Source organism: Pseudophryne corroboree, chromosome 5 (genome assembly GCF_028390025.1).
Source record: "Pseudophryne corroboree isolate aPseCor3 chromosome 5, aPseCor3.hap2, whole genome shotgun sequence".
Lineage (NCBI taxonomy): Eukaryota > Metazoa > Chordata > Amphibia > Anura > Myobatrachidae > Pseudophryne > Pseudophryne corroboree.
Genome location: NC_086448.1, coordinates 785,695,390 through 785,715,918, shown reverse-complemented (window position 1 = coordinate 785,715,918; position 20,529 = coordinate 785,695,390). Strand labels below are relative to the sequence as shown.

Sequence of the window (20,529 nt, the reverse complement as noted above, 5' to 3'; positions counted from 1 at the left end):
GACTGCCTCTTCCTGCAGGGAACACAAATTTTTGTATCTTAATTTTCTATCGTGTGTTTGCAATGTAGAGTACCATGAGCATAACTCAAAAAAAGAAAGTAAGAAAGAAACATCTCTAGAGGAGAGAAGGAAGAAGAAAATGAAAAAGAAAATGTCAGGTTTGCCATTCACCAACAGACATATCAGTGTCTATACAAAATTTCCCTTCACCAGTATTCCCATTCTCCACCCTTTGTGCATGACAAGGCACACTGCAGTAATACTGGTGTCATCGTGCTGTTGAGATATAATGGGTTTGGGCAGAACTCTGAAGGACCTAGGCATGTGGAGTTTGAACTGTACTTGGGTCCATGTATTGTACCACCCTGTGTGAACGCAAAAGATGAAGAGGAAAACTGTAGTGAAACAGAATAGAGGTTGGTGACAGATGAGTTTGTAGAGGTGAAGAAGATTTTATAAAAATTTGACAACTGGATTGGGCACTACGGGGAAGTGATTCTCTACTTGGTCTATACCCCTTAAAAAAAAATTCTGTGTGTCTTATCTCTACTGGCACTATCCCAGCCATCAATCCAGTGTCCTGTCCATCCTAAGTTCATAGGGAACCCGGTATCTGTGAGATAATTTCCTCTACCTGTGATGGACATGCATCTAGAACAGTAGAATGTAACATTAGTAAGTTGCATTTATTCTGTTCTTCCCATTAACCGAATCTGTGTTTTCTATATGGCTTATGATTCCTTACTATATGTCCCTTGGTCCCGTCTATGTGTTTAATAATGTGGCTTGTGTTTTCTGTCTAGGGGATCTATATTGACTATGTGTCCTACTACTCCTACAATCTCTGGCAAAATGCCCTTCCTTCCTACAAGTGTAACATATTATTGACCATTAGGGATCTGGGGTTTGGACTGATGGGTCTTTCCTGTATGTGCCAGTATACTTACCATCCTCAACCTCTCCACCTGTTGTTCTCTGTGCCTAGCACTATTCTGGTGATGTTCAATAGCACACTATCTAAGATTGGCTACTGTGACCCCTTTCAAATTTTGCAAAGAAGTCTGCACCCTGACACTCAATGCCTTATTTAGCCCGTCCATTTGCACAGAGACAGCCACCTTCCATTTGCCGAATTAGTGTTTACCAGTGATCTTATCCAGATGGAGAGTTTTCTATTTCTGCAAGAGACAAAAACAAAAAAAAAAGTTTAACAAGCTTCTAGGTCATGCGAAGTATTTCATTCAATCCTTCTCATCCCGTACTAAGGGTCTGTACGTGATCCAACAAACATTTCCAAGCTCATCTTTACTAGGGGCATTACTAGGAATGAATACTTCTTATATGATAACTGAAAGAAATACCCTGGGGTTACCTTGTCTCTGTCCGCTTTCCTACTGGCAAATACTAATGTGCGGACAGGTTTTTCTCCATTTCTGACGTTACTTTTTTGATTTTTTTTTGTTTTATTTTTTGTTTTTACTATATATGTACACGAATGATACCATACTTACCTGTTCCACTGGTCTCAGCCACTTCCCCCACAGGCTACTGCTCTTCTTTTACCGGTTGGATACTCCTCTGGTTGCATGAGAAATGGCTGAAAAAAATCAGGTCACCTTCTCCTCCTAAATAAAACTTTAACATTCATTAGTACATATATAGGTTACAGTCATATTTTTCATATTTTTATTATTTTCTATAGTTTGTATGCTGGCCGTAACTGCTTCCACATCTACATAAGGTGGTGTACTTGCATTCTCTTTTTTTTTCTTCCTACTTATTTATTGTTGCTACAAGTTCAAACAGTTCTTATATTTCCATTCTTGTCTTATATGACTTTGGTTAAACATACCACCTGCAATACCTTAGGATCAAACTCACCAACCCCTCTTGCTGTCACAGGTTTAAACACTTTGTATGTCTGACCCTTTGTTTTTGGGATTTTATCAGACATATTCTTATCCTTAAGTTCTGCAATACCTCTGGTTCAAAGCTGCTCACCTTAGGGAATGGTACCCTATCTTTGTCAGTCATACGTACCCATTCAGACAAAAAGTCTTCAGTGTGTGATCCATATTTACCACACATAACAAACCTCGCTGACCCCTTGGGCCGCGGCTCTTCAACCTGAACCCTGGCTACAAAACGTCCACCGCTTGTGCAATTGGATCCCATCGCGTACTTTTTCCTTTTACGCAATCCCCAATGCACAATACGAATAGACGGTGAAAGTTCTTAGAGCGCTTTCACCCACTCCTTCTCCACTAAGTACCACGACTCACTCCAATAGTGAACACCGGGTGCCCAGTGAGGTCCCTATCTGATTTCTATTCACTGGAAGTTTTTAGGAGTGACTTACCTATTCCAATGAATATACACCGCTGGAGATTTTCCTGAGAGAGACCAGCGAAAACTCTCTATAACCTTATACACAAATCACACTTGCGTATGCTCTATACAGCGCTAATGGTACCACGATTTTACGCAAAAACTCGTAAAGGTGTATCCAGTTGCGCTATATATATCGCACCCACAAATGCGCGGTCCAATCGCACAGCATATAGGTACTTGTTACCTATCTGCCATACGACCACGGGTCGATGTACAAACTGCGACCCTCAGTCCGGAGCGTAATACAAAAACCTTTTAACTTCAAAACTTCGCAATACAATGCACTATCACGCTCCTTTACAAATCACCTCACGATTTGCGTATTATACTTTATACTAACGTGAGTCAGCCGCCTCACGCCACCAAGTCTCCACTCACTTGATGTACCACACAACGGGATCCCGAATTACTGGGTTCGAATTTCACTCACTCTTACGTTCGCTCACTCAAATACACTTTGTTTTTCTGTACAGAGAATTTAAATTCATTCAGATAGGCAGCTTTACCCCAGAGGCAATACAGTTTTTAAACTAAATTTAGAGTAACCTGCTTTTGAAATCTCATAGTTATGTGCTATTGTATTAAATGTCTACTATCCCACCTTTGAACTAAACGACACTATTGTATAATTTGTAATCAGCGCCCGCATTCTTATGCACTTTGCGCAAACACGCGACCGTGCGTGTCTCTTACGCTGCGTGCGCAGTCCTGTACTTTGTTCAAGACACGTGTCCGCAATAAATCACACAGCTCTATAAATGTGAACAATACTAATTACTATTGCCCACTAGACACAACTTGTTCTGTATAAACTTTTATGCAGACCTGCGTTTGTGTCTTTACGCTTACTTCCTTAAAATACTGTTATTTCAAATTTACCTATAAATTTACCTATATAGCAACAAATGTATCCTATTTCACACAGATCTATAATGACTCTAGCAATAATCAATAATTTAAATGATATGATTCAGATTAGATAGCTATCTTGCAGAACATACACTGATATAAATATACACATAATTATAATAATTATATATATGTACCATTCACTGGTCTCCTGAGACTCATTTACCCATTCAGTGCTTCTAATTTGCATATCAACAGAGGTTCATATGCCTGTTCAAGAGGGTAGTGGGACAGGTTAATTAACATTTCAATGGCTATCCTAAACTGGCAAGCAGATTTTAACTAAATCCTAGAGGTAAAAGGAAAAAAAAACTTTTTTTTCTTTTTTTTTTATCAGTGTGTAATTCTTACATCAAGTATTCATCTATTAATTCTCACTAGGCCCAGCTGAAACTATTTGTAATCGACTATGGCATGGGTTAAATAAATGCATTGGTAACTCATAAATCGTGTTTCATGTGACCAAGGAAAGCTGATTATTCTGAGCAGACTGAAAATCAGCCATTTAGAAAAATGACCTTCCCAAAATGGCCGCTGCTCCTCCCCCTTCCACATCCATGAGGGTTACACAAAATGGTGGACAGGCCATGTGGTTAGTCCAAAATGGAGGACAGACCATGCGGCTTCCTTTGTCACAAAGAAATCACACATCATTCAAGCATCAGAAGTTATTTTAGGCCCAAGTTAAAAATAAAAACTATATCAAGGCTATGCAGCAACTTTTAAATGTACTTTTAACCCTACTTAACAGATAAGCAATCCAATCTGAATCAAACACAATATGACTTATTTGAACCTTGTTTTGCAACAATAAAAATAAATGTTTGCATCTTAAATATTATGAGAAACGCATTGTCACTTGAAATTTCATATCAGCGTCTTACTAATAACACAACAATACACACGGATATGATGATTTTCTCAGCTTTTATGATGCGTCCATCACAAGCTGATCGACCACAGCGTCGCGTTTATAATGTACAGTGCATCATTAAGAACGTGATATCGCGGACCAGCCCCCATTTATGAATGCCAAATTGATTTCTCACAAAATATTTAAAATGCCCGCTCTAATATATATTGTAAACGCCTGCACCTCTTATTGCCATATCCCATGTATGTGCGCTAAACATCGCAAAACACTGCATCCCATAAGAGAAAACAATACACCCACACATTATCTGAGTTCCAAAGCTCATTGATGTCTATATTTGTTATTAAAAAGGATATGGATTCAATATATATTACAAAGTACAGTATACCTATAGTTACATGGTTACACTCACACAGTAAGCAGTTAGAACATGCAATTACATACAGTTTCAGTTACATGCCAGCGATACAATTACCGTTCCCTCCAATGCAGCTTATGTCTCCCTCTCTCTGTAAATAAATACAGGAACTGAACTGCCAGCAACTCCTCCATCATCCTCTGAGACCAAAAAGCAAGTAACTGACCTCCTGTGTGGTCAGCTTATGTCTCATCTAGTTTCTGGGGGAGGGGACTCATGATGAGTCACCAGTTCCTTTGTATATGGTAATCAGATTCAGCCTTGAAGACATCCAAAGGGCTGGCCTGAGTTCCCTGTCCACTGTAACATTCATTGTTCTAACAAAGTGATTTTAGTTTTTATACATGTAATCATAACTATTCGCTGCAATGTCCTACAACTTCATAACAAGTATCAAATTAATCTACACATTAAGCTGTTTGTTTTAACAGTAAACATGACTGGTCTAAATTGTTTAGTTCAAATAATACACATTCATGACATTACTTCATTAGATAATTTTAAATCATCATGATGGCTGGTGCTTGATATTATTATAATTATGTACTGTATGAAATAAGTGTCGAATCCATCTCTGTGGCATGTCCGTGTAAATGCGTGTGTTACCATATATGGCTGTGCTCGCTGCGCGTATTTGCAAGTATAGCGACTTAAATGTGTGTAGTTTGTATGTTCTCTTTATGTAATATTTTTGACTTCGACACAGGAGATGAAACATCAGGTGCTATCCAATTAGGATCGCCCATAAAAAACAACTTTCCTCCTGAAAACACACAGGTTCAGTGAAACCTGCGTGTTTCCATGAGAAACAGCCCCATTTTCACTTGAAAACGCATCTGTTTCTGGGGATTTGGTTTTGCCTGCCTGAGGCAGGCGAAACATAATCCCTGAGAAGCCGCGACGACCAGCAGTTTAGCAACAGCAGGTTGGGACTGCAGTGAGGATGCCGCGGCCCAGGAGCCAACACTGAGTGCCTAGACCCCCCGGCGGGGAAGCCGGAGCAGCGCTGCAGCCTCCCTCTTTCCCTGACCCAGGCGGCGGTCACATGGCAGGGGAGCAGTCATGTGACCGGGGAGCAGGAGGTCAGAGCTACATCGAGAACTGTCAGGTCCCGGCAACCGGTGCAGCAACAGAAACCCTGATAAGCCACAGCTCTTGCCGGCTTATCAGGGCTAATAGGATAGCCCAGGGCAATATCATTACCTGTGGTAATGTACTATGGGTACTTGGATATTCCTATCTCTCTCTACAGCTTGATACATCTCTCCCTGTGGGCCACACATTTTACTTTTTTTTTTTTAGTCCTAACAGCTAAAAAACATCCCCCACTGACACACTGTAGCTATAAGTAATAAACAAATTACATATCTAATGATTATTATTATTATATGCAAATCACTTATATCACCTGCATCCTCTACAACATCATTTTCCTATTTTTTATAGATTCTTTATTTTAAATTTTTCAGGTAACAAAAGAAAAAAACAGAGACACAAATAGTTTGGATATCTCATGTACAGGGCAGTCAACCATGTGACCATTTGTCTCATATATAACAAATAATTAACAATTAGGTTTCTATGTAATTTCCGGAAACAACAAATAAGAAAAATAACAATAACACTAAATCAAATAGTAAGAGGTAGGTGGGAGGGAAGGATGGGTAAGACAAGGGTTGGGGTACAGGTAAGTCAGTTTATAATCTGGAGCATTTATCCGAGTGTGTGTGGTACTCAGGGGGGTTGTCATGAAGCGTGGTTCATTGGGGTCAGTGCAGTATATTCTCGCGTGGTCTTAAATTCAAGCCACGGAAACCAGGTTGAAGTGTATGTGGGACGTTTTTCTAGAGCAGTGTAGTAGATGTCCTCCATACGCATATAAAAGTCCACTCTTTGACACCATTCCCAAATCGTAGGTGCTGCCGATGAACGCCAGTGGAATGGGATCACTGCTCTCGCTGCGTTACTTAAGTGTTTTATTAAGGAATGTTTATATCTGGATATAGGAATATCGGTGTGTGACAGCAGCCAGAAGTCAGGACCCTTTGGTACTTCACATCCCACCACCCTGGATGCCAGTTTTATAATCTTGTGCCAGAACGGGGTTATGAGTGAGCAGTCCCACCAGATATGTATTAGTGTGCCCCTGTCTCCCCCACATCTCTAACACAGGGGCGATACAGACGGATAACATTTATGGAGTAAAGTGGGGCACCAATACCATCTCATTAATAGCTTGTACTGAGTTTCACTGACCTCCAGGCTAGTGGAACTCTGCGCCATTATAGTACATTGTTTCTTCCAGTCTATATGTATCCCTCTATGGATAAGGTCAGAATCCCAAGTTGTGCAGAAAGTGGGGGTATCAGGAAATGTACCATCCAGAACAATCCGGTAGACCTTAGAGATTACGTGTGCAGGAGCCGAAGTCTGTATGCATAGTTTCTCAAAAGGGGTAAATTCCCTGTTGAGAGTCAGGTACTTTCCCTGTGATTGGACAAAATGGCGGAGTTGTAAATAGAACCAAAAGTCCTTGGGGGGTACATTTTCCGAACCGCACAAATCTGAAAAAGATCTGATTGCACCTCGACTATACATCTGATGTGCCCGTTCTAGTCCAAGAGTTTTCCATCTGGCAGCTATCTCCCCCGACAGTCCTGGAGTAAATGTGAGGTTACCTAGGATGGGCATGAGGGGGGACTTACTGGTTGAGAGGGCATATTTAGTCCTAATCGATTTCCAGATATCTAGGGTAGGGCCTACTGTGGGATGCACAATTTTCTCAATTTTGGGGAACCACGGAATGTACCTGAGGTTCTTTTGTGTTGTACAAGATTCTAGCGTATCATTTTCCTATTTAATAAAACTACATGGAAAATAACTCTCCAAAAATTGTACAAAATACTCACATAGCTCATAAATCAATGAGTCATTATAAAGGTCTAATCTATAATTATTTGTGTTTTGTTTTTCCAGCCAACCATCCATCATCATCATGATTTCGATGCGGAACGAGATGCAAAGAAGCTGCACAAGGCCTGTAAAGGGCTGGGTAGGTGTACGATGCTAACACACATGTCACAGATATCGCTCAGATTTATCAAGCCTTGGAGAGTGATAAATAGCACAGTGATAAAGTACCAACCAATCAGCACCTGTCATTTTTCAAACACAGCCTGTAACATGGCAGTTAGAAGCTGGTTGGCTGGTACTTTATCTCACACAGCCTGTAACATGGCAGTTAGGCTTGATAAATCTGGGCCAATGGGAGAGTCAAATATGTTGGTTCATATTTATTAATAATTGTGATATGCCCCAGAAAAATATAAGCAATAGGGATTTTTTTTTCCAGGGATATATACATACTTGTCGACTTTTAGTTGCTCCTCTTCGGGAGAAGCCGAAGAGGAGATGTAGCTGACACTTTTGTGAGTGGGTCCGGTGTCTTCGGTGCGGCAAAAGGCTGTGAATCGCGAGACTGTGGGGAAGTGGCATGGCTAAAATGATGCGAATCGTGGTATTTAGCCCCACACCCTCCATACAGACCTGTGATTCCTGGTATTATCTCCCTCATCCTGCCCACTTCACTAGGAAGTGGGTGGGATGCGGGAGATTCACCCATTGTTCTGGGAGTGAGGGGGACTAACCGAAAATAGGATTTTAATTACCTACTGGTAAATCCTTTTCTCGTAGTCCGTAGAGGATGCTGAGGTCCACATTAGTACCATGGGGTATAGACGGGTCCACTAGGAGCCATTGGCACTTTAAGAGTTTGAGAGTGTGGGCTGGCTCCTCACTCTATGCCCCTCCTACCAGACTCAGTCTAGAAACTGTGCCAGAGGAGACGGACAACTTCGAGAGAAGGATTTAACACAGATAGTGGCGAGATTCACACCAGCTCACACACAGAAGGCAAACCAAGCTAACAAGCTTGGAAACTCAGCAACAGCTGAAACATTACTTACCAAGTAACAATGTAGTACTTAACTAAAAACAAAGTTGTACTGAACCAGAAAACCACTGCAGGAAAACGCAGCGCTGTGCGGGCGCCCAGCATCCTCTACGGACTACGAGAAAAGGATTTACCGGTAAGTAATTATAATCCTATTTTCTCTTACGTCCTAGAGGATGCAGGGGTCCACATTGGTATCATGGGGATGTACCAAAGCTCCCAGAACGGGAGGGAGAGCGCGGAGGTGCCTGCAGAACTGATTGACCAAACTTAAGGTCCTCAGAGGCCAATGTATCGAACTTGTAGAACTTTGCAAACGTGTTTGACCCCGACCAAGTAGCAGCTCGGCAGAGTTGTAAACCCGAGACACCCCGGGCAGCCGCCCAGGAAGATCCCACCTTACGAGTAGAGTGGGCCTTAACAGACGTAGGACACGGCAAGCCTGCCATAGAATGCGCATGCTGGATAGTGAACCTGATCCAGCGAGAGATCGTCTGCTTAGAAGCAGGACACCCAATTTTCTTGGGATCATACAGGACAAACAGAGAGTCCAATTTTCTGTGACGAGCAGTCTTCCTCACATAGATTTGTAGAGCCCTTACAACATCTAAGGACTTTGATGAAATTGAGGAGTCAGTCACAACTGGCACCACAATAGGTTGGTTGATAGGAAATGCCGACACAACCTTTGGAAGAAACTGCTGACATGTCCGAAGCTCAGCTCTATCTTCATTGAAGATCAAGTATGGGCTTTTACATGACAAAGCCCCCAACTCCGACACACGTCTAACAGAAGCTAAGGCCAACAAAGTGACAGCCTTCCACGTGGGAAACTTGACCTCAACCTCCTGTAGAGGCTCAAACCAGTCCGACTGGAGGAACTGCAACACCACGTTAAGATCCCAGGGCGCCGTAGGCGATACAAAGGGAAGTTGGATGTGCAGAACTCCCTTCAAAAAGGTCTGAACCTCAGGGAGGGCAGCCAACTGTTTCTGGAAGAAAATGGATAGGGCCGAAATTTAACCTTTATGGACCCTAACCTCAGGCCCATATCCACACCTGCTTGCAGGAAGAGGAGAAAACGTCCCAGTTGAAACTCCACTGTAGGAAACTTCTTGGACTTACACCAAGACACATATTTTTTCCAAATACGATGGTAATGTTTACTCTTTTCCTAGCCTATATCAGGGTAGGAATAACCTTGTTCGGAATGCCCTTCCAAGCTAGTATCTGGTGTTCAACCTCCATGCCGTCAAACGTAGCCATGGTAAGTCTTGATAGGCAAACGGCCCATGCTCCAGCAGGTCCACCCAAGGAGGAAGAGGCCTCGGCTCTACTAGCAGTAGATCCAGAAGATCCGCGTTCCAAGACCTTCTTGGCCAGTCTGGAGCAATGAGGATAACTTGAACCCTTTTTCTCCTTATGAGCTTTAGCACTCTTGGAATGAGTGGGAGTGGCGGAAACACGTACAACGACTGGAATACCCACGGAGTCACTAGGGCGTCCACCGCCACTGCTTGCGGGTTCCTCGACCTGGAACAATATCGCTGAAGCTTCTTGTTGAGACGAGAGGCCATCATGTCTATTTGGGGTACACCCCAAAGATCTGTTACCTCCTTGAACACCTCCGGATGGAGACCCCACTCCCCTGGATAGAGATTGTGTCTGCTGAGGAAGTCCGCTTCCCAGCTGTCTACTCCCGGAATGAATATTGCTGACAGCGCCAACGTGTGTTTTTCTGCCAAGAGGATGATTCTTGTTACCTCTGACATTGCAGCTCTGCTCTTTGTTCCGCCATGTTGGTTTATGTAAGCCACTGTCGTTACATTGTCTGACTGCACTTGAATGGCCCGATTTCTCAGAAGATGGGCCGCTTGGAGAAGACCATTGTAGATGGCGCTTAGTTCCAGAATGTTTATCGGTAGGCCGGCTTCCAGACTTGACCACCTTCCTTGGAAGGTTTCCCCTTGAGTGACTGCGCCGCAGCCCCAGAGACTTGCATCCATGGTTAGAAGGATCCAGTCCTGAATCCCGAACCTGCGGCCCTCCAGAAGGTGAGGCAATTGTAACCACCAGAGGAGTGAAATCCTTGCCTTTGGCGACAGACGTATTCTCCGGTGCATGAGTAGATGAGATCCTGACCACTTGTCCAGGAGATCCAGTTGGAAGGACCGAGCATGAAACCTCCCATACTGCAGAGCCTCGTAAGAGGCCACCATCTTCCCCAGAAGGCGAATGCACTGATGAACCGACACCCGGGCTGGCTTCAGGACATCCTGGAACATTATTTGTATCACCAACGCTTTTTCCTCTGGAAGAAACACCCTCTGCACTTCCCTGTCGAGGATCATTCCCAGAAAGGACAACCTCCTGGTTGGTTCCAAATGTGATTTTGGAAGATTCAGGATCCAACCATGTTCCCTGAGTAGATGGGTCATGAGAACTATGGACTGTAACAGCTTCTCCTTGGACGATGCCTTTATCAACAGATCGTCCAGATATGGAATTATGTTCACCCCCTGTCTGCGGAGGAGAACCATCATTTCCGCCATCACCTTGGTGAATACCCTCAGTGCTGTGGAGAGGCCGAATGGCAGGGCCTGGAATTGAAAATGACAGTCCAACAGTGCGAATCGGAAATAAGCTTGATGCGGCGGCCAAATCGGAATGCGGAGGTACGCATCTTTGATATCCAGGTATACCAGGAATTCCCCCTCCTCCAGACCTGATATCACCGCCCTTAGAGACTCCATTTTGAACTTGAACTCTCTCAGGAAGGGGTATAGCGATTTTAAGTTCAGAATGGGCCTGACCATCCGGTTTCGGTACCACGAAAAGGTTAGAATAATAACCTTTGTTTTGCATATGGGGAGGAACTGGTACAATAACCTGTGCCTCCACCAACTTCTGGATGGCTTCCTGTAGTATAGCCCTGTCTGCCAGCAAAGCTGGCAAGCCTGATTTGAAGAACCGGTGAGGAGGGAGATCTTGAAATTCCAGCCTGTACCCCTGGGACACAATATCTTGCACCCAGGGATCCAGGCCGGACGACACCCAGACGTGACTGAAATGCCTGAGTCTCGCCCTACCGGTCTCACCTCCAGGCCGCATGGTCCACCATCATGCTGAGGACTTTGGCGTACCCGAAGTAGGTTGCTGTTCCTGGGAACACGCCGCAGCAGGTTTCTTGGATTTTGACCGACCTCCTCTAAAGAAGGTGTTAGATGGCTTGGCCTTTCTTGCTTTGGCAGTCCGAAAGGACTGAGATGCAACTGAAGAAAAGGGTTTCTTCGTAGCAGGTGCAGCTGAGGGAAGAAAAGGAGACTTACCCGCTGTAGCCGTGGAAATCCACACATCCAACGCTTCCCCAAAGAGAGCCTGACCTGTGTAGGGTAGGGTCTCCACACCTCTCCTGGATTCCACGTCTGCAGACCACTGGCGCAGCCAAAGTCCCCTACGAGCTGAGACAGACATGGAAGATATCCCTGCAGCCATGGAACCCAGGTCTTTCATGGATTCCACCATAAATCCTGCAGAATCCTGAATGTTACGTAAAAACAATTCAACATCACTTTTATCCATTGTATCCAAATCCTCAAGTAACGTGCCTGACCACTTTACTATAGCTTTGGAAATCCATGCACAGGCAATAGTTGCATGTAGTATCGCCCCTGAAGCCGTGTATATGGATTTGAGCGTAGTGTCAATTTTGTGATCAGCTGGCTCTTTTAAGGCGGTAGATCCTGGAACAGGTAAAAGCACCTTTTTTGAGTCTGGATACAGACACGTCAACTATGGGTGGGTTTTCACATTTTTTCCTATCCTCCCCAGGGAAGGGGAAAGCAACCAGAACCCTCCTAGGGATATGGATTTTTTTTTCCGGGTTTTTCCATGCTTTCTCAAATTCATTTAATTCTTTAGACGCAGGGAAGGTTAGCGAGGCTTTCTTATTGTCAGTGAAGTAAGCCTCCTCGACCTGTTCAGGTGTTGTATCAGCAATATTCAACACATCTCTAATAGCCTCTATCATCAACTGCACCACTTTTGCAAGAGATGCCGCCCCCCTGAGCACATCCACATCACCGTCTGCCATGTCAGAATCGGTATCCGTGTCATCTTGCATAAACTGGGCAAGAGCACGTTTGTGGGAGCATACAGTAGGGGGTCTTGAGGTAACAGAACCGGGCCAAACTGCCATAGAGTTCTGTAAAACCTGAGTTGCAGATTCATTCTATGCAACCCTAGTAGAAATCTGAGAAATCATAGTTCTAATAGAGGATAACCATTCCGGCTCCCTTGCTGGTATCTGCGCTAAAATAGAAAAGAATAAAGAGCCACACTGCGCTCACAGTATGAGGTTGCAGCCAGTGATATCACGAATAGAGCCTTCACCAACAAACTCTTAGGTGCATACAAAATATAAAAAAAGTGATGTCACACGGCTCTACCAACCCATATGGCTCTTAGACATTCTTCAGATAATTCATCATCATGTTTATCTGAAGAATGTCTAAGAGCTATATGGGTTGGTAGCGCCGTTTGACATCACTTTTTTTTATATTTGGTATCTGCGCTCAGTGCAATCCTGATAACATGGAATGGGATCATCCTGAGAGGACATATCCTCTGCAGAATATGACACAGAGTCCCTGGACATAGCTTAATGGAGACCACAGACACTCCACACACACACAGGGAAGGGGCAGACAGAGTTTCACCCCCAAGAATGGCAAGAGAGACACAGAGATTGGAGCCAACCCACACACAGCGCTTTAAAGGTATAGGGAGACCCCCAACCAGCGCTGACTGTGCACCTTAATAGGTTACACAGTCTTTATACAGCCTCTCCCCCTTCTACAACCCCCTGGTACCGTAAGAGATAGCTGGAGTTGAATTGGAGGGACAGCTCTCACTGACAGCGCTTCTGCAGGCAGGAAAATGGCGGTGAATGCTGCTGGGTCCGCTCTGAGGAGAAGCTCCGCCCCCTTCATGGCACTGTCTTCCCGCTCTTCTGGAGATTATACTGGCCTGAGGAATTGTGCTGGCAGCGATCCTGGGACCCTGATAGGATTGGGGTTCAGTGTAGGGTGTAGGCGCTGGCTCAGGGTGCCCCTCACAGCGCCGCACTATGTACCGCTGAGCCTCGGAGTGTAGTGTTAAGTTCGTTTAACTTTCAGGAAAGAAAAGCAATACCTTAAATCAGAGGTTCTCAAACTCGGTCCTCGGGGGCACACACAGTGCATGTTTTGCAGGTCTCCTCACAGAATCGCAAGTGAAATAATTAGCTCCACCTGTGGACCTTTTAAAATGTGTCAGTGAGTAATTAATACACCTGTGCACCTGCTGGGTTACCTGCAAAACATGCACTGTGTGTGCCCCCGAGGACCGAGTTTGAGAACCTCTGCCTTAAATGCACAAATGTTTAGGCTGCTGCGACCGCTCAGTGTGTGTGTATAAAGCCCCCATGAAATGCGTACACGTTGTGTAAGCACGCCGTCACGCTGTAAGCACAAAGTAGCTACATGTGCGGCGGAATACACTTTATAACCCCTAACAGGAAAGGAAATGCGACACCAATTGTATATGTAATGTTGAGGTCCAACCCAGCAACAAATATTTACTTAAAAGGGGGTACAACAGAAATACAATCACATAAGAGAAAAGGCTAAAATCAATGATACATACGTTTGTTCGCCAGCGCCACCTGGTTCCGGTCCTCAGTCAATCTGGATAGATGACCTTCAGAGAATGTGTCTGACCGGCCAGGTGGCTTGGCTTTTATACATTAGTCCAAAGCATGAAACAAAGGAAACTGTAATCTCTTCATCCATAGGTCAAAGGGCTGGTCATTTAAAGTACAGGAGGGGTCATAGGTTGGTTTGAATAGGTGGGCGATGCCTGGTCCAGGTGTACTTGCAGATGTCGTCCACTGGGTTCCCGCCGAATATCAAGAGTACAGTAAATACAGTGTAATATTAATATGGTACTCCTGCGCATATCTATGCGCAGGAGCGTGCTACTTTCTGCAAACTGCTACCGGAATATTGCCCTTGAAATACTGTACAGCTGGATACCAAACACCACCTCCTAACCTAATTCTGTCCCCTCATATCCTGTAAAGTTGAATCCCTCTGTTGTTATACCTCTGAAGCAAATGTAACTTGCTGGTGTGGTGCGTGTAGGCTATGTGTAAATTGTGCACTATGTGGATTAAATATCAGATATGTCTTTGTGGCTTTTCAATGCGAATGCGTATGCTACCGTATTTATTCATACCACGCGCTAATACGTAGGACTTCGTGAGCCAATATACGCAACGTGCGAGTATGCGCACGCAAGGCAGAACAAGCACCCACACGGAGGCCACTCTGTGGTGTTTGCACGTGATGCATGTGGGTCTAATATTCTCGACTTCAACAGCAGTTAGTACTGCGCTCCATACCCTGCTGCTGCCATCTTCACACCGGCTCCTCGCTTGCTAGGGGGACCGGTGACTAACTCGCCACAGATCTTTTGGCTCTGTAAGGGGGTGGCGGCATGCTGCTGGGGTGAGCGATCCCCTGTGGAGGGGAATGTTCGATCCCCTCAGGAGCTCAGTGTCCTGTCAGCCGAGATAGTGGCTCAGACCCCACAGGGCGGACACTACTCCCCCCTTAGTCCCACGAAGCAGGCAGGCTGTTGCCAGCAGCCTCCCTGTAAAATAAAAAACTCTAAAATAAACTTTTACTAAAGAAGCTCTGTAGAGCTCCCCTAGCTGTGACCGGCTCCTCCGGACACATTTTCTAAACTGAGTCTGGTAGGAGGGGCATAGAGGGAGGAGCCAGCTCACACTCTCAAACTCTTAAAGTGCCAATGGCTCCTAGTGGACCCATCTATACCCCATGGTACTAATGTGGACCCCAGCATCCTCTACGGTGTAAGAGAAAAACTGGGAGTCTCCCTCACCTTCTGAGTAAGTAAGTAAGTATGGGTTTATATCATGCTTCAGTTGCCAGGACGTGGGCTAGGATAAGATCCCATCCTCACGATCACTTTTCTTCCATGTTCGGACCTTGCCCCAAATTTACAGTGCAGCAAAGTTACGATATTTATGTGTTCCCAGTGGGACTAGCTTTATTTAAACATTGATAAGCAATGAATGTGGAATATATTTAGCTACAAAGTTGTCTTGGAGAGATATGTTCAATCAACTGTAAAATCCAAGGGCCCCATACTCAAAATAAGCTGGATAACCTGCTTTGCTGCAGTCACGCCGGGGATGAAGCTGCAGCTGTGGCGCAGTTTCTCCGCTTATATAGCTAGAAAACCACAGTCTTGGATACCACTCATATATACGGGTATACATATAAAGTTCTTTGTAAGGATATTCATATGCCTATCCCAGCAATAGCAATGGAACTAACGCCTCACAATATGTTGATGTGTCCGATTCTTTTCAGCAACATTTAACTATACAGATAGCAAGGGACTTTCCAGCTAGGGCGGTATTCAAATGATATATCACGGCCAATCTGCTTTCTAAAATGATCCTCGTTATTGCGCATATCGTGCCCATGGTAATCAGGTTTAGCTGTGTAAGGCGTTGGGTGCATCACTACTCCAGGTGTAGCTAGCTGAAATGATGATACCATGCCCCCGAGGTCAGAAACAGAACGGGTATGGAAGGGGGTGAAAAGAATTGAATACCGCCCTATGTGTCAGATAAACTAACACAGTTTAGGGGTATTTCCAAGCTTTTAATAACTTCAGACAGATAGCACAGAAATGTATAAAGCCAAACAAAATGGAGTATTAAACACCATTTTGTTCCAGAGTCTGTGTTCCAGGGGGCGAGGTGATAATCTATGTAACATACTAACCTAGTAGCTAAAGGTGGGTACACACTGGAAGATATATCTGCAGATCAATTGATCTGCAGATATATCTATGGACGGATCGGCAGTGTGTTGAGCATACACACTGCCCGATCCGTCGGGGACTGACGTCATGAACTGGGCGGGCGTGTACACACACCCGCCCAGTTCAGCTGTCAATCACCGCCGGCCGCCGCAGCATGTGTACGGGCGGTCGGCAGACCGCCGTACACACACAGCGACACGCCAATATATCTGTAGATATGTTGGCCGTCGGCTGTGCTGCGGGGCCGACGCGATACGTATGTGAGCGATGGAGTTCACAGACGTATCGGCCGTACACACTGGCCGACGGACCCGCGATATATCGGCCGTTCACGAGAACGGCCAATATATCGGCCAGTGTGTACGGGCCTTAAGGTTGAAAAAAGACAATTGTCCATCGAGTTCAACCTATCTGTGGTCTCCTATGCAGTCCTATTATAGGACTAGTTATTTTTTTGTTAGGACTAGTTATATTAACTATATTGCGTGACTACGCACCATAACCCTGAATATCTTTATCCAATAGGAATTTATCTAACCCATTCTTAAAGATGTTGACTGAGTCCGCAATTACTACTCTCTCAGGCAGGGAATTCCAAACACGTATTTTCCTTACTGTGAAAAAAACCTTTTTGCCTAAATGTGCGGAAACTCCTCTCCTCTAACCTAAGCGAGTGACCACGTGTCCTCTGTGCTGATCTTATAGAAAACAGGTCCCTCCCAAGCTCTGTGTATTGACCCCTTATATATTTGTAGAGGTTGATCATGTCCCCTCTTAGTTTCCTCTTTTCCAATGTAAACATGCCTAGTCTTGCAAGCCTTTCCTCGTATTCCAGCGTCTCCATACCCTTGATTAGTTTGGTCGCCCACCTCTGAACCTTTTCTAGCTCCAGGATATCCTTTTTGTAATATGGTGCCCAAAATTGCACACAGTATTCAAGATGTGGCCTCACTAGTGATTTATATAATGGGAGTATAACACCCTCGTCCCTTGCATCATTCCCCGTTTTATGCATGATAATATCTTATTAGCCTTCTTTGCTGCAGTCCTACTTTGGGTACTGCTGCTTCATTTGTTATCTATGTCTCGGTCTCCTGCCCACTATACTGGAACATCTGGGGTACTTTTGATTTTCTGTGAGCAGGCCCTAGTGAGATTGGTGGGACTCAGGAGCGCGATGACACAACTCAGAGAATAGCGTCATACTGGCACCGCCCTTTCTTCACATACCCATACATCATGGCATTATGTCGTGAGGGGACGTGGCTAATGACAGGAAGCACTCATTCCCATCCCACAGTTACTTGCAGCTGTCCCCAGGATCTGCATTGTGCTGTAGATATGGGCTGCAAACACTGGTGTATCTATAATGGGTGCAGTGTGTGCGGCGCACACGGGCCCCTGAGTCAGGAAGGGCCCACACCACACACACTGCACCCATTTTTTTAAAACTCATCCCTCCGGAAGCCCGCACTGGTGTCCACAGCGCAGTTAAAAACACCATAAAAATGGTGCAGCAGCCATTTTCACAGAGTTATGCGCATGCGCAGTAGAGAAATCACTGGGGAAATGGCCGTGTGGCACTTTCTTGGTGATCTGCGCGTACGCAGTAGAGTCTGAGCCCTCTAGAGCTCAGACTCTCAGCCCTGTAAGCAGAGAGGAGGGGGCCCAAATGGAGGAGGCTGGACACGGGCCTCCTCCTCTCTTAAAGCGCCGCTGGCTGCAAATCAGTGTTACGGTGCATACACACTTAGCGATATAGTATATCGCTCATTTTCCCCTCCTGAGCGATATCGTTTACTATATTGCCCATTGTGTATGCAGCTTCCGATGGCCGATGCGCGGCCCCGCGGGTTGATAATGACCCACGGTGTCGGCCGTACATGCAGCTCAATTTGGACTCATCGTCCAAAGCTACATGTACAGCCTGGACGCAGCATGACGTCACTAGCAATATCGCACAGTGTATATGTCCGCCATTAGGCGGGCTGGGCGGAGACACACTGGCGATGACGCTCACAGAGCACATCGCCTAGTGTGTACCCACATTCACCCCGCAGCCCTGACCTCTGTTTCCAGCAGCTGATGACACTTGTGTGTGGTGTTTGCAGTGCAGCATTTTTTCTTTGCAGTGCAGTGCTGCCACCTACCAACTATTGCGGGTAGTGTAGTTTATACCGTACATAAAAGATAAAAAATAGTGTCGGATAGATAGATAAATAAAATAAGTTAATACACTGAATATATTTTCTGTATAACTGTAATTTATATTTTAGCTACATAAATCGCTATGTCCTAGTTGCAAACAAGCATTATTTCTCGTACCCTCCTACTAATGAGTAGAATATTAATAAATACTTAAATGTGAGACGAAAGTTCAAAATTGTTATTTCATTTTACCTTCCTACGAGCGCATTCCGCTACTTACTGTTACCTGTCTGTTTTCCCAGGAACCAATGAACAGGCAATCATTGAAATTTTGGCAAACAGGTCTTCTGATCAGCGGCAAGAAGTGAAGCAAAAATTCAAGACAATTTATGGAAAGGTGTGTGTACTTGCATTATCTGCTGGTTGTTCAACAGACATCTAGCTGGGAGGTATCCTATTAAAGAGAAAATAGCTTTATACACACAGAAGAGGCCGAATGGATATAGGTGGCCATTCTGAGTTGTTCGCTAGCTTTTTTTTGTCGCTGCGCAGCGATCAGGCAAAAAAACGGCAATTCTGCGCATGCGTATGCGGTGCAATGCGCACGCGCGACGTACTTTCATAACAGCCGATGCAGTTTCACACAAGGTCTAGCGACGCTTTTCAATCGCACTGCTGACCGCAGAGTGATTGACAGGAAGTGGGTGTTTCTGGGTGGTAACTGACTGTTTTCGGGGAGTGTGTGGAAAAACGCAGGCATGTCAGATACAAACGCAGGCGTGCCTGGGGAAACGCAGGCGCGGCTGGCCGAACGCAGGGCGTGTTTGTGACGTCAAAACAGGAACTAAACGGACTGAGCTGATCGCAATCTAGGAGCAGGTCTGGAGCTACTCAGAAACTGCAAGAAATTATTTAGTAGCAGTTCTGCTAATCTTTCGTTCGCTATTCTGCTAAGCTAAGAGACACTCCCACAGGGCGGCAGCCTAGCATGTGCAATGCTGCTAAAAGCAGCTAGCGAGCGAACAACTCTGAAGTGATCGTAAGCTGGGAGTAGGTCTCGAGCTGCTCAGAAGCTGCACAATCATTTTTTGTAGCCGCTGTGCGATCCTTTCGTTCGCACTTCTGCTAAGCTAAGATACACTCCCAGAGGGCGGCGGCTTAGCGTTTGCACGGCTGCTAAAAGTAGCTAGCGAGCGAACAACTCGGAATGAGGGCCAATTTGGGCTGAATACATGTTCATAACAATGAAACATACAATTCATTAAGAAAAAAAAGCGGGTGTAATGCGTTGGTCAATCCTGATGCTAAGCCCAAGGTAGTGATGGCTGGAGACAAACTTACAGTCCCAAAATAGATGTGGTATACATGGAAATGGGACTGGCATGATCAGAGTAGAATATACTTCAGTAGACTGAAGTATGGTCCTGAATATCCAAATAGAAATGTTGACAGGTATCAAATTATTCTTATTCTTATTATTAAACTTTATAGGACGCCACAACTGATAAGGAGTACCATACAGAGGGCAAAACAATAAGACAGTACAGCACTGAGTACAGTACAGTAGTAGACAAGTATCAAATAGCACTACAACTCTTAACACAGCCACTGATGCAAAGGGTGCGATGAAAATATTCAGCCTAAGAGAGTGGTTCCCAACCGCGGTCCTCAAGTACCCCCAACAGTTCATGATTTCCAGGTCTCCTCACAGGATTGCAAGTGAAATAATTAGCTCCACCTGTGGGTCTTTTATAATGTGTCAGTGAGTAATGAATACACCTGTTCAACTGCTAGGTGACTTGGAAAACATGAACTGTTGGGGGGTACTTGAAGACCGAGGTTGGGAACCACTGGCTTAAGCTGAAACTTGTGACTATTAGTGTGGACACAGATAACAAACAGGTCTAGGCCGTCAGAAGACACTAATAAAGGAGACTA

The 20,529-nt window shown here is 44.8% G+C and overlaps 1 protein-coding gene and 1 long non-coding RNA gene across 3 annotated transcripts in view; one reads left to right on the top strand and one right to left on the bottom strand.

The window, feature by feature from the left end:
• LOC134928535 (uncharacterized) overlaps positions 1-20,529 on the bottom strand; it is a 411,940-nt gene that overhangs the window by 152,432 nt on the left and 238,979 nt on the right. The window contains exon 2 of the long non-coding RNA XR_010177944.1: positions 18,872-19,045. This is a non-coding gene — a long non-coding RNA (uncharacterized LOC134928535). The remainder of the gene's footprint in view (positions 1-18,871; positions 19,046-20,529) is intronic.
• The window catches only part of ANXA13 (annexin A13), a 245,292-nt gene that overhangs the window by 155,289 nt on the left and 69,474 nt on the right, over positions 1-20,529 (top strand). For both annotated transcript variants that reach the window (XM_063924397.1, XM_063924398.1), the window contains 2 exons: positions 7,569-7,644; positions 18,894-18,988. In XM_063924397.1, coding sequence (XP_063780467.1) covers positions 7,569-7,644; positions 18,894-18,988 — 171 coding nt within the window. The remainder of the gene's footprint in view (positions 1-7,568; positions 7,645-18,893; positions 18,989-20,529) is intronic.